General features: G+C 36.9%; 2 protein-coding genes and 1 long non-coding RNA gene across 12 annotated transcripts in view; 1 reads left to right on the forward strand and 2 right to left on the reverse strand.

Moving 5' to 3' along the window:
- Nucleotides 1-2,552, reverse strand: part of LOC131528620 (cholesterol 7-desaturase nvd-like) — a 14,224-nt gene extending 11,672 nt beyond the window's left edge. Inside the window, exon 1 of the mRNA XM_058757915.1 lies at nt 1,951-2,552. Coding sequence (XP_058613898.1) covers nt 1,951-2,380 — 430 coding nt within the window. The 5' untranslated portion in view covers nt 2,381-2,552. The remainder of the gene's footprint in view (nt 1-1,950) is intronic.
- Nucleotides 2,501-9,042, forward strand: LOC131528624 (uncharacterized). 2 transcript variants are annotated; one of them, XR_009267897.1, is made up of 5 exons: nt 2,501-2,604; nt 6,193-6,348; nt 7,535-7,640; nt 7,839-7,982; nt 8,813-9,042. It is a non-coding gene; the product is annotated as an uncharacterized LOC131528624 (long non-coding RNA). The 2 variants fall into 2 exon arrangements; XR_009267899.1 differs by lacking the exon at nt 2,501-2,604 and adding an exon at nt 3,925-4,058.
- LOC131528616 (bile salt-activated lipase-like) overlaps nt 2,619-13,288 on the reverse strand; it is a 33,696-nt gene continuing 23,026 nt past the window's right edge. For 3 of the 9 annotated variants that reach the window (XM_058757908.1, XM_058757910.1, XM_058757906.1), the window contains 10 exons: nt 8,073-8,220; nt 7,855-7,974; nt 7,532-7,729; nt 6,196-6,326; nt 5,837-5,944; nt 5,043-5,157; nt 4,547-4,733; nt 4,160-4,363; nt 3,877-4,074; nt 2,619-3,447 (listed from right to left, as the gene is read on the reverse strand). In XM_058757908.1, coding sequence (XP_058613891.1) covers nt 3,264-3,447; nt 3,877-4,074; nt 4,160-4,363; nt 4,547-4,733; nt 5,043-5,157; nt 5,837-5,944; nt 6,196-6,326; nt 7,532-7,729; nt 7,855-7,974; nt 8,073-8,193 — 1,566 coding nt within the window. In that variant the 5' untranslated portion in view covers nt 8,194-8,220 and the 3' untranslated portion in view covers nt 2,619-3,263. Of the gene's footprint in view, nt 3,448-3,876; nt 4,075-4,159; nt 4,364-4,546; nt 4,734-5,042; nt 5,158-5,836; nt 5,945-6,195; nt 6,327-7,531; nt 7,730-7,854; nt 7,975-8,072; nt 8,221-9,934; nt 10,051-10,303; nt 10,743-10,839; nt 10,890-13,288 lie in introns of those variants that run through there. The other 6 variants (XM_058757902.1, XM_058757903.1, XM_058757907.1 and 3 more) reach the window with 4 other exon arrangements.

A 13,288-nucleotide genomic window follows, 5' to 3' on the forward strand; every position in this document is an offset into this window, starting at 1 on the left:
TTAACTTTAATTGTAATATCAAATAACACTACAGTTATTTTATAAATGAATAATGAAGTACTTTACATATCATGTTATTAAAACATAATGATTTAAAATGTACTTTAAAGGAAAACTTTTAACTTGAATAATTATAAAATAATTAACTTGAATAATTATATTGAAATTTTTAACTTAAATAATTATATTGAATAATGTGCTCAGAGTCAGTCATGAAAGTATACTGAAGTGGCCATTTATTTTATTAATATTACATTATCTGCAAGTGCAGTTTTTAAAAATATATTTTATAGTTTAAGATTTTGAAGTACACTACAAAATTTAAAAGCAATGATTTAAAATATACTTTGAAGTAAAACTTTATTCAGTGTGACTCGGTTAAGTTAAAATTAGTATAATAAAATAAGTTTGTTTATTAATGTGAAAAAAACCCTATTTAAATTTTATAATGTAATTCTAAACAAGCTGTGTTCCAAATTTGAGGTTGATATTGCAAAAAAAAAACAATTCCATTATATGTAAGATCTTTGGTAGTGACAGTCATTCAGCATTTGTAGAAGTCAAAAGAGGTAGAAAAGGGCATCACAGGTTCAAAGGTCTCCAGGTTGCAAAGCGCAACAGCGTTTCTTTGTATCCCAAAAAGAAAACTACAAAGGTGTTTTGTTTGGTTTTCACTGAAAACCAAAAGGTCTTTGCAACATGATAGGGCATCCCACAGCAACTCAGCTAAGCAACAGGTACTTAAACATAACAAAAACCAGTAACAAAAGACTTTGCAATGACAGGACTGCATGTACACACATGCTTAATCCTGATCAGTGTACAGTCTGTCAGAGTGATGCACAATGAAAAAGATTGAGAATGATTATATTGACACTTCTTCCGCAACCCTGTCTGAAATCCATAAGAGCCTCAAGCATGTCTCAGAAGGTTCTCAATAACTATGCTGATTTTGCATAACAAACTGATCGAAGATATTAATATAGCTGCATATCTTGCAGCAACATACACAACATAGCATCTGTGAGAAATCACCCAAATGAGTTCAAGCTGGTCTCAGCAACCTGTATTTTTGTCAGCATAGATAATTATGGCATACATTTATGGCAAAAGAATGCTTACCATTACATCAGCTAATATTCAGTTAATAGCCTATTTATTTATGTATAAGGCACATATTTTAGGTCCTGAGCTTTCATCTTTTAAATAACTTTTTCTCTTTTTAACAATTAATTTATAAATAAATAAATAAATATAAATAAATAATCCGGCAGTGTGAATTTTTTTTTTTTTTTTAAGTAGTCTCTTGATTTATAAGATCATAAAGACTGCATGTATAATAACTGTACTAGAATGTTGTTTTAGATTAAGTATATAGGCAAGTATTTACATTTATACTTGCAGTGCTTGCAAGATGCACAGTTTAGCATTATGTAATCAAATTGAATGGAAATTTACCCCTTTAGTAAAAATATTGGGTCATAAGCTCTTTCTCTGTGCAGTACATGGGGATGCAACATATGCGACAAAGCATCTGCATTATTGATCTCAAGCTGGGAATGTCAGGATGTAAATGACTGTTTCTGTTCTTGAAATGACCTGCAAACCCATCTGGCTTCAAAACAGTCAATGGAAAGCTATTTCAGTCTCAGATTTGCGTCTGCGCAGCACAGAAGGGGAACACATGACTGAAAATGTGCGGAGTCTCATAGGGAAATGTAACTCATTAATAATTTTAACTGTTAATTGTCTAAGGGGTGGCATTCATTCCTGCGTTCAAAAACGTTTAGATGGGGCGCAGGAACGCAGTACACACTTGTGTTCCCTCTGCTTTCAGATTCGACTTCTAAAAACACGTCTCCGTTCGATTGCGCTCTTTGACGCATGCATACGTAACCAATTTAAGCTTTCCGTGTTGCTTTATGATGTTCTTCCCCCAGCAGTACTTACCCAGCACTGTTACACTCTTCACATCTCCTCTCTCCAGCATGTGAGAGTCTAAAATCCGGTACCAGCCGTTTGGATAAACCGGCGGTAATTCTCCGGTCTTCCGTCGCCGCCGCACTTCGTTGGCAGCCTGGGCACGAGAGCGCCCGTCCTCCGCGATGTACCCCACCTCATCCACACCGCGGAGCAGCTCCAGAGGAGCGAATAACAGTCTGTACAACCAGCCCATCGCTAGGAGCAACACGCCCGTGAGTATGCAGGCTGCCGCCCGCGTAGGGGCTCCTGCCAGTCCGGCTTTCCGCCACAGTTCTGGGTATCCCCCTCCGAGCACCGTGTCTGATGGATCTTGAACGAGCATGACTAACGTGGCGGTGAGACCGATCGCTGCCACCGCGACCGCCTTGAACATCAGTGATACCCGTGAATTCTCCATGACACCTGCGATGTCACATACACTATGACAGCCAGTCAGTGTTCTCGATAAGCCCTCCTTCTCATTTTAGTTTCTATGTAGAAAGTAAAGCGGTAGTGTTTGTTTGTGCATGCTATGCTTTTTTTCTAGGGGTCAAACACAGCATATGTCCGTAGCGTTCAAGAGATCCGTGGATACGTGACGCTGCGCGTGATTGACATTCACGAGGCCACGCCCACACGCAGGTGAGCTTTCAGATTCAGAGTAATAAATGTACAGTGCGACACTGTACATGTACTTTTATTTCATGAGCAAAGTGCATTGGCAAATTTGGTTTTGATTCGGTTAATAAATAAGTAAATTCAGTAGCAGTGTATATGAACACCCATTCATTCATCATTTCAGAACTGTAGCCTATATAAACTTGGTGATATTTTCCAAATAGATTAAGAATTTTAATTGCTTTGTCAAGTTCCAATAAACCAGTATCACAATCAGTAAAAACAATACCTTTGTAGGTGAATTAAATATTCTATGTCCATGTTTTGTTCCAGTGAGGTCCTCCTGACTAAATTCAATCTTTAAGGTAGCACCAGGATGAGTTGGTTCAGGGCCCCTTGTATTGTTTAGGGTTATGTGACCATGCCAAGAAACACCTTTATCTGAGTTTTCTGAGCTTTTAAGAATCATAGACATGACTTTAACTGAAAAAAAAAAAATTATGTTATCTTCAGTAATCTTTAAGCATCACTAAATAGCATTGGATTCTTTTGATGTAATGGCAAGCTAATACAGAAAACAGGACAGCTTGTTTTGAGCATCATATATTTTGTTTATTGCATGAATCTTAGAATCATATTCATTGCTAGAATGGCTACATGACTTCTAGTCGATTTGGTAGTGCTTAGTTCTTCTGGACACCAGGGAAGCTGGCAAAGACTGTAGTCCAGTAGTAAACCAAACGCGTTCTCAACATCTGCTTCACACTGTCTCTGTTCATCTTGTTGTTGATATCCAGGTACTTATGGCCACTGCTGGCAAACTCAGGCCAGTTTACAGGAACACTGGACTCACCTTTGTTAGGGTCACTGTGAGGAAGAAAGACAGACAATGAGGGAAGTTAGAAATGACATACAGCCATCATCATGCACCACAAGTGGCACCAGGGTTATTATAGTTAATTAAAATTATTTTCATTAGTTGAAATAAAATGAATGCTAAAGGAATTGTTCACCCAAAAATTAAAAAAATGCTGAAAATGTCTCTGGTCATCCAAGATGTAGATGAGTTTGTTTCTTCATCATTCATTTAGTTTAACTTGATGTACTAAAATATCTAAAATAAAAATGAACAAAAACTATATAGATACTGTATAAAAAAGACAAACTCAACAAAACTACTAAATCATTAACTCTTTTTCTTTCTCTCTATATAATAGTTGTTTCTACACATTTTAGTGGAACAAGGTGAAATATTTTAATACTGAAGTATTAAAAAACATTGTAATGTTTATATACCCAGTTTGAGCAAAATTGGTCCAGTAGGAAATCATGTATCTGGCGACATCACGATGGCGAGGAAAGTAGCCCAGAGGAGTGCTGAGAGGCTTCCCAAACACATACTGAAGGTCATCACCGTGATCAGCACCCATCCAGAGTGGGAAGACAGGCATGCGAGAGGGCTCAGTGAACAGATACGAGTAGGTTCTTCCAGATCTAATGGGGAAAGAAAGGTTGTTTTTAAGGTTTATACTGTTCAGTTTCATTTTAGACATCAGTAAATTAAAAAAAGTCAGCTTACTTGGCATGGTCAGAGTGGAGGTACAGGGCCGCTTGGGATGGCACCAGGAAGATGTAGTCCGTCTCCATGTCCACAACTGTTTTCTTAATGTCCGAATCACTAGGTTTACTACCCCATTTGACTGTGTACTCCTCATAAGTTGCGATACCAGCATCTACTCCTCTAGATTCAGACAGAGCAATCGAGAGAGCCCTGACATCCGCCCTGTTAGAAATCAATAGCAGTTTTTGGAAATCATGTTGCTTTTTTAAGTTTGGACCACAAAAGGCCCCATGCATTGACTTAAAAGGTGTTTTCATATTGGTGTTTTTTATTCTTTAGAATAATTTTTTTTCCTTAAAAGTTCTCAAAATGATTTCAGATGACTCTTTAATGTAGCACACTTACACAGGGGTGGACACCAGTGCGTTGTTGATAGATGGGATGTCAAGGGTGGCAAAGATGTGGCCGTCCATGTCATTGACTCCAATGATGTAATCAATGTCAGCAGCATTCCCGAAAAGGGTTTCAGGCTCGGCGGGGAGGAAGTCTCCATCAATGACCGGGGACAGAGCCAGATTGTGTACAATGGGTTCTGGAAAAGATTGTCAGACTTGATATTTTCTCTTTGCATTGAATTTACTTAGGTTTTAGCAGACATTTATTGATTTTAAAGGAAGAATTAATCCAAAAATAAAATTCTGTCATTTATTCACCCTCATGTTGTTTCAGCCTCTTCTTAACTGACTTATTCACTGAAAATACTGGCTTCCCCGTTCTTTGTAATTGCATGGAAAAGGGCAACTAATCATGCAGGTTTGGAACATGAGAGTGAGTAAATTAATTTTAATTGCTTTAAAAAGCATTTTTAAAGGGGCTAAATATACACTCTGAATTTTCTTACGAGAAGCAGATGTACTGAATTTCACATTCCCAGCAAGAGTTACAGTCTTTGGATCTGTCCTCTTCAGACAAGCCACCATCCCGCTATCAGTAGGACATCCTACCTTTTTTGCAATCTAAAGGGGCACAAAAAGAATTTACCCATATAGTTTAATTATATAATATATATAATTATATTTGTAATTATTGGAGACATAAACCAAGTGATATCTATACATTAATTATTAACTAACTAACAAAAAACATTAAAATGTCAGTCTGAATGTAAAGCAGAACAAATGACTTCACTAAGTAAACACTAGCAAGTGTACACTAAAGTATTTTGCAAAAGGCTGGGAATAAGAGGGAATAAGGGAATAAGTCCTGTGACCAGGCTTTGCTGGTAGTCCCTCACGTTAGGTTTAAGCGTAGAGGGGAGCGTGCATTTGCAGTGGCAGGGCCACGACTTTGGAATACCCTGCCTTTAGAGATTAGAACGGCGCCTTCTCTGTCTGAAAACCTGTCTGTTTTCCTTAGTGTATTGACTACTGTTGGATACGTTATATGGTAATTCTTAAATGGGTGGTTTTAATTTTTTGTCTGGTTTGTTTTCTGTGTATGTTATATAATCTTGCTCCTCTGTAAAGCACTTTGGTCAGCCTGGTGGCTGTTGTAAATGTACTATACAAAAAAATATACTTGAACTTGAATAAGAGTAAACAAACCCCATTGGATTTTGCGCCCATTTTATATCAAATGCTTGTACTGTACACAATGTACCAAGTCTGATTTTTAATCAGTAAAAATGAAGCTCACCTCCTCAGCATACTGTCGTGGATTTCTGTTGACAGCCCAGGGACAGAGAGCAACACCACTCTGTGAGATAGCTCTGCGGATCAGGCCCTTGTTTTTAGGGGAAAGAATCTGTGCAGGACACACACAGAAATTAGAAACTATATTACTGAGAACCTCTAATGGTTTTCATATTAATAAATTAAACCTTTATTCAAACCTGTTGCCATCATATTTAGAGTGAAATCATTAAAGACTCAGTCATTAAAATGTAATAGCATGCAAGCAAAAAAAAAAAATAAATAAATATATATATATATATATATATATATATATATTTATATAAGTAATTTTTATTTATTTATTTATTTTTAATGCAGCACCTGGAAGTTGACACTGGCTCCTCCTGCTGACTCCCCAAAGATGGTGATGTTGTCTGGATTGCCACCAAAATTCCTGATGTTTCTGTGTACCCAGGAGATAGCGGCGTGCTGATCCCACAGGCCATAGTTTCCTGTCGAACAGGACATGCTCAGGTCATCATTTAAATAATACAATCTATCAATCCATATATACATACATGAATACAGCGGGGTCCAAAACTTTGAATGGAGCTTCTATCCAGCTTCTGGGTTCTTTCAAAGTAATTAAAATGTTTTTTCAGTAACATTAATAGAACATTCATTTAAAGTTATCAGGTCTTTAATCATGTTTAGTGCTATGTGATACTGTATGATAAAATCACCCAACAATATTATCACAGTATTTATTTACCAAGATGCTGCACAACAGAACTGTACAAATTAATGAAAAAACACCTTGTTTGTATGATATTCCTTAAAAAATTATTATTAGTAAATTATATTATATTATATTAGTAATATATTTCTGTCATAATTTCTTTAAATTAAACTGCACTTTTATTTTGATGGTTTGTTGTAAAGGTTTTTTTTTTTCTTTTCAAAGTCTAACCCTGTGTCCCAATGTGCATACTATCCACCCTATCTGCCCTAAATAGTACTGAAAATTACTAATATCACATAGAATTTATGATTGATAGTATGCACATTGGGACGCAGGCTAGGTCTTTCAGTTTCAGTGTTTATTTGATGGTGTTCGCATAACCAAGAAAAAACATTGTTTAAACATTTAAAAAACAGAGAACATTCATAAATAACATTTTTATAATGGAAATTATAAAATGTTTATAAATTATTATAATTTATAAAACAATATGGTTATTATGGAAAAAATGAGAAGGGAAGAAAACTTATATTGCAATGCTTTTGCGTTTTCTTGCAATACTTGTGTGATGGAAATAATATGAGGTGGGAGAAAATTTTTTATTTCAAGTTTCTCAAGGGAACACAATACATTTGTGAGAGTTTTGCATGACACTTTTGCAAGTGTTCCCCTAAGAAACTTTGCGTTTGCTCACATAAAACTGAAATATAGTTTTTCCTCTCACCTAATATTGTTTCCATCACACAAGTTTTGACATATTGCAAAAAAAAAAAAAGCAAAGCATTGAAATATAATTTTTCCTCCCATCTATCTTTTTTTTATGTCACAACAGAGTGACAACTACTGAAAATGCTTGTATTTTTGCATGTCCCCATAATATGTGATAAGGAAAAACAGTAGATGGGAGGGACATTTATTTATTTGCAATATTTGTATGACTCTTATTCAAATGAAATCTTTTACACAATTTCTTACCAGGTGCTTCAGCATCTCCACTGCTGAGGAATCCCAGGGAACCGACACGATAGTTGAATGTCACCACAATGACATTTCCTCTGTCTGCGATCTCCTGTCCATTGTACAGGTAGTTGTCCAACAAGCTTGAACCCTGACTATCACCAAGCAGGAAGCCACCACCATAGATGAACACCATAACAGGCAGATTGGTAGACACTGCAAAGGAGAAGGTTTCAAGACACTCAGGGTAAATGATGACAGGATTGTAATTTTTGTGTGAACTATCACTTTAACATACTTTTTTTTGTTTTGTTTTGTGAATTAGAACAAGTTTGCATTACCAGTGTTGCCCTGAGGGACCCAGATGTTCAGGTAGAGACAGTCTTCACTGCCCACAACATCAGTAGGGAGAAGATTGAGCTGCATGCACTTATTCTGGAAGTCGGTGGCTTTCAGAACACCTGTGCAGGTAAAGTCAGTAGCAGTGCTCTGTCAATACACTCAATTATTTTAGACCCCAGCTGTGCCTGAAAACATTTAAACAGACAGGTGTACTCACCGTCCCAGCCTGGGTGAGGAACGGGCTTCTCTAATCTGCCAGGTGGAGCGGCGAAGGGGATTCCCTTGAACACGTCCATATAGCGGAAGGCTCCAACACTGTAACTCTTTCCCTGTACCATCCCTCCCTCGGTGTTCACAGCTCCCAACTGCAAAACGTTTACAGTTCAAACATGGTTTCTCAAAAGAATGCAAAATCATTAAAATATTTTTTTCCTTCCATTTCATAATTTTTCCCCCGTTGTCGTCTCCTTAGGGGCCCTGTATGAAAAGTTAAAATAGATATAATTTTAAGTAATAGAGTTATTTAGTAATATAATACTTCACAATAGCTTCATTATTAAGCTCTTATGAACATTCAGAACATTTAATTCCCTCCTCTGTCCCCCTCCACCTCCTCCCTCCACCTCTATTACAGCTGATGACTTTGCCACTTTCTTTACAGACAAAACTAGATCAATCAGTGGTCAGTTTTCACCTCCACGCACACAGGACCCTCACCCTACCACATCCACTGCTAAAACTCCCATCTTTTCTTTCTGTCCACTCACTGAAGCTGAAGTATCCAAGCTTCTCCTCTCCAACCATCCTACAACATGTCCTCTTGACCCAATCCCCTCACACCTTCTTACATTAAACACTTCTCTTATAGAAAACTACAGACCTGTCTCTCTCCTTCCGTTCATAGCGAAAACACTTGAACGAGTTGTCTTCAACCAAGTCTCACTGTTTCTTTCACAGAACGACAAACTGGATGCTAAACAGTCAGGTTTCAGGAGGGGCCATTCAACTGAGACTGCGCTTCTCTCGGTCACTGAAGCCCTGCGAATTGCAAAAGCCCATTCCAAATCATCAGTCCTCATTCTGCTGGACCTATCTGCCGCTTTTGACACTGTCAATCATCAGATACTCCTGTCCACCCTCTCATCACTGGGCATCTCTGGCATTCCACTTCGCTGGTTTGAATCCTATCTCACTGGTAGGTCTTTCAGGGTGGCCTGGGAGGTGAGGTATCCAAAGCACATACACTGGTCACTGGGGTTCCTCAGGGATCAGTTCTTGGACCCTCCTCTTCTCCACATACACTACATCACTGGGTCCCATCATACAGGCACATGGATTCTCATACCATTGCTACGCTGATGACACACAGCTCTACCTCTCTTTTCAACCAGATGATCCAACGGTAGCTGCAAGGATCTCAGGTTGCCTGGCGGACATCTCGGCATGGATGAAAGAACATCACCTGCAGCTCAACCTGGCAAAGACTGAGCTTCTTGTCCTCCCTGCCACTCCGACTCTACAGCATGACTTCACGATCCAGTTAGGTTCATCAACAATAACCCCATCAACTTCGGTCAGAAATCTTGGTGTAATCTTTGATGATCAGCTGACCTTCAAAGACCACATTACAAAAACTGCTCGATCTTGCAGGTTTGCACTATATAACATCAGAAAGATCAGGCCCTTTCTGACAGAGCATGCTGCACAACTTCTTGTCCAGGCCCTTGTCATTTCTAGGCTGGACTATTGCAATGCTCTTCTGGCTGGACTTCCGTCTAATACAGTCAAACCTCTACAAATGATTCAGAATGCAGCGGCACGACTGGTCTTCAACGAGCCCAAAAGAGCCCATGTTACACCTCTCTTTATCTCCCTGCACTGGCTACCAATCACGGCTCGCATCAAGTTCAAGACACTGATGCTTGCATATAGAACAACCACTGGCTCAGCACCCGTTTACTTGCACTCTCTATTAACAAACTACATCCCCTCCAGAAATCTGAGATCTGCTAGTGAGCGACGCCTCGTGATACCATCACAGAGAGGCGCAAAATCACTCTCTAGATCATTCTCATTCACCATTCCTGGCTGGTGGAACGATCTTCCCACCTCTATCCGGAATGCTGGATCCCTGTCAATCTTCAAGCAACAACTGAAAACTCATCTCTTTCGACAGCACTTGACTTCATCCTAAACTTAAAAAAAAAAAAAAATTATCTTTACTTATTCCTTCCTTTGGTAGTTTGTATTTATTTGAACAATGCCTGAGACTTGGTGTTGCAAGCACTTCGTATGTCTGATTGCCTCTTCAAGATTAATCGCTCTATGTATTCCCCAATTGTAAGTCGCTTTGGATAAAAGCGTCAGCTAAATGACTAAATGTAAATGTAAAATTAAGCTACTCTACTACATAAACATAGTGAACTGTTAAACATACAGAACACTTACAGAAGCTGCATTTGCTGTGCCCAGGATGAAGGCAACAGAGATGAAAACTCCCAGCATCGCCATCATCATCAGTCGCTGCAAGTGTGGCACTGAAGTGAGTTTTGCCGCTTTTATAAACAGGCCAAATCATATCTCTCTTAGAATGTGTGCCAAAACCGTATCTTAAAAGTACACAGTCCCTGTATTAACTGAACAACATGTGTGTAGTTGTGGTAAACTCTCATGGACAATTTGTGTGGTGTTCATTAGACGTTTTTATTTTTAAGCTCAATGACACACATTTTTCCATTACAGATGAATATTTATGAATGGTAAAAATATTTGTGCCATTTTAAAGAAATTAAATCAATTCACCTTCTCCAAAAATGACTTGTTTGTCTCACTTATTTGTTGGATTCTTTTTTTGAAATTCTGTTTCTGTACAAACTCACCTTAAATTCTTGGAAGGAAATAAATAAATAGATATAAATATCTAAGATAGACAGACAGACAGATTATTATATTAATAATAAACAATGCATTATTTAGTGTTTTACCTGGCTGGTTGGCTCGGACGTGTTGTTGGATCCTTGCAGAGATGATATTCCTATGAGGCACACACCAGCCATATCTATCTCATGCAATATTTACAGTTTATCATTACGTGTGTGTGTAATCAAATTCAATCAATTTATGACATTGGAGATACTAGCACCATGTACCATGTTGAGCTGAAACAATTAATCAGCACATGAAATAATTAGTGATCAACTTTGCATCCACCCCTTTAGTAAAAACATTCGGTCATAAGCTTTATTTTGTGCAATGACAGACATGAGGATGTAACATATGTGACAAAACAGCTACATTATTTCTATCAGTCAGGATGAAATTGAGTGTTTCTGTTCTTGAAGTGACCTGAAAACCCATCTGGCTCCAAAAAACAGTCAATGGAAAGTTATTTCAATCTCAGATTTGCATGTGCAGCACAGTCGGAAAACACATGACCGAAAACGTGCGGAGTCTCATAAGGAAACACTGGTGGTCCGTAATTCATTAATCATTAACTGGGTCATTCCACCAAAATGGGTGCCATTTGCTTCCAAAAATTTTTTTCATTTACTATCGTTTTTTAAAGACTGAATCCAGTAATACACATATTTAACTATTCAAAATCTGTATCGGTCCATTTCAGGTAACTTTATTTAATTTTTTACACAATTATTAAGTGGAAGATGGATGCATTTTTCTCAGTCCTGTTACCAAAACTTGTTTGTTTTAAAAATGTCAACAAATTCCTTCATTTCCCCCTCAGGCAGGTGTTTATTTTAAAGAAATTGTTGGTTTCATGGTCAAAAAACATTATTTTTTTTATAATAAAAAGTCACTATTTATCTACACAAGGTGTATTTTTCTAAACTACACAAACCCATTTTTTCATTTTAAAGGCGATTCAAACCTCAATCTTATCAATGTTCTATGATGCAATTTATTAAACAGTAGGATAAATTATGGAACAAACTTAATTTAAAAAATAGTGGATTAACTTTATTTTTTAAAGAAAAAACTATTTAGTAACAGGAATGAAACTGGTAACAGGAAGGAATATCCATTATATTAGTATACAGGTTTGACTACACGTGAGGTATTAATGCCTGCACCGATAGAGTGAAGAGTGTTGAACATCAAGTAGTGAGCTGACCTCGCTGCTAAAAAAGGGCAACATTTCTATTTATAGTTTCTATTTAAATCTATTGGTCCGCAGAGGTTTTTGTTAGGGTTATGTTTAGGGGTAGAGAACAGGTTATTAGATAAGATATAAATAACTAAAAAATAATAAATATGAAATTAAAATTAATATTAAAAATTATAAACTTAATATCTTTTCAGTTTTTCTGTGGATATTGTTTTCTTATAGCGCAGCTCACACTTAAACACCATATGGCTCTAATACATAATTGTCACAGGACAGAATTCATACATTTTCTGTCATACTTGCAGGAATGTAATATAAAACAACAATGCAGGAACAACCATAGGTTTTCTCTGGGCAAAAGCATTGTCTCAGTTTGGATAGAAGGCCAAAACGTTGAGAAAAAAAAGCATTTTCAAATTTATCTAGATTAATATGGATGTAGCCTAATATTTACATTAATAAATCTGATGACACTACTCACTCCTGTTACGTTTACTCAGTTACTATATATAAGTATAGGATATATGAGTATATGAGTAACAGGACTGAAAGTAACAGGATTGAGATTTTAGGATAAAATTAGCAAATTTATAGTGATTCACAAAGATTTGTATTTTTAAAATAAAATCTAAGAAATAATTTAGGTAACAGGACAGTATATTTATAATGACACTCCCAGCCACTGTTACAATATAATCAAATATACAGAAAAGAAAATAAGACCACATGCTTTCGGTCATTTCATTGCCTTCAGAAGATCCAGATGTTGCAATATTATGTTGAAAATGTGTCTTGTGGAATTTTCCCAGTTTTTTAGAGGGGGGAATGTGTTAAGGTAACAGGACTGAGTGAAAACTAGGGGACTCGACTAAAATGCGTATTTTATCCAAAATATTATAAATTTATTTTTAAATAAATGTATTTAAAGCACAGATATGGAGGTACACAAAAATGCAAAACAAAAATTATTTCTGAAGGATTTTAAACATTATATTTAATGTTAAAATGTAGCATAAGACACTGGGGACATGTACAAATGCTATATTTTCAGTGTTTTAGGTAGTTTTTAATATATTTTTTTAATTATATATTTTAAATTTGCAGTTATATTAATGTGCAGGACACTTTGCTTAATAATAAAATGTATTTTGTAGTTAATTTTTATGCATTTTTGTACCTATAATGTCCTGGGGACAGAAATGGTGCCCATTCGGTGGAATGGCCCAACTGTTAAGTTCAAAAATGTTTAGATGGGGCACAACTTCGCCACAGTACACACACATACAGTACATTCAAACGTGCGCTCTGCA

The sequence above is a fragment of the Onychostoma macrolepis genome, chromosome 21, assembly GCF_012432095.1.
Source record: "Onychostoma macrolepis isolate SWU-2019 chromosome 21, ASM1243209v1, whole genome shotgun sequence".
Lineage (NCBI taxonomy): Eukaryota > Metazoa > Chordata > Actinopteri > Cypriniformes > Cyprinidae > Onychostoma > Onychostoma macrolepis.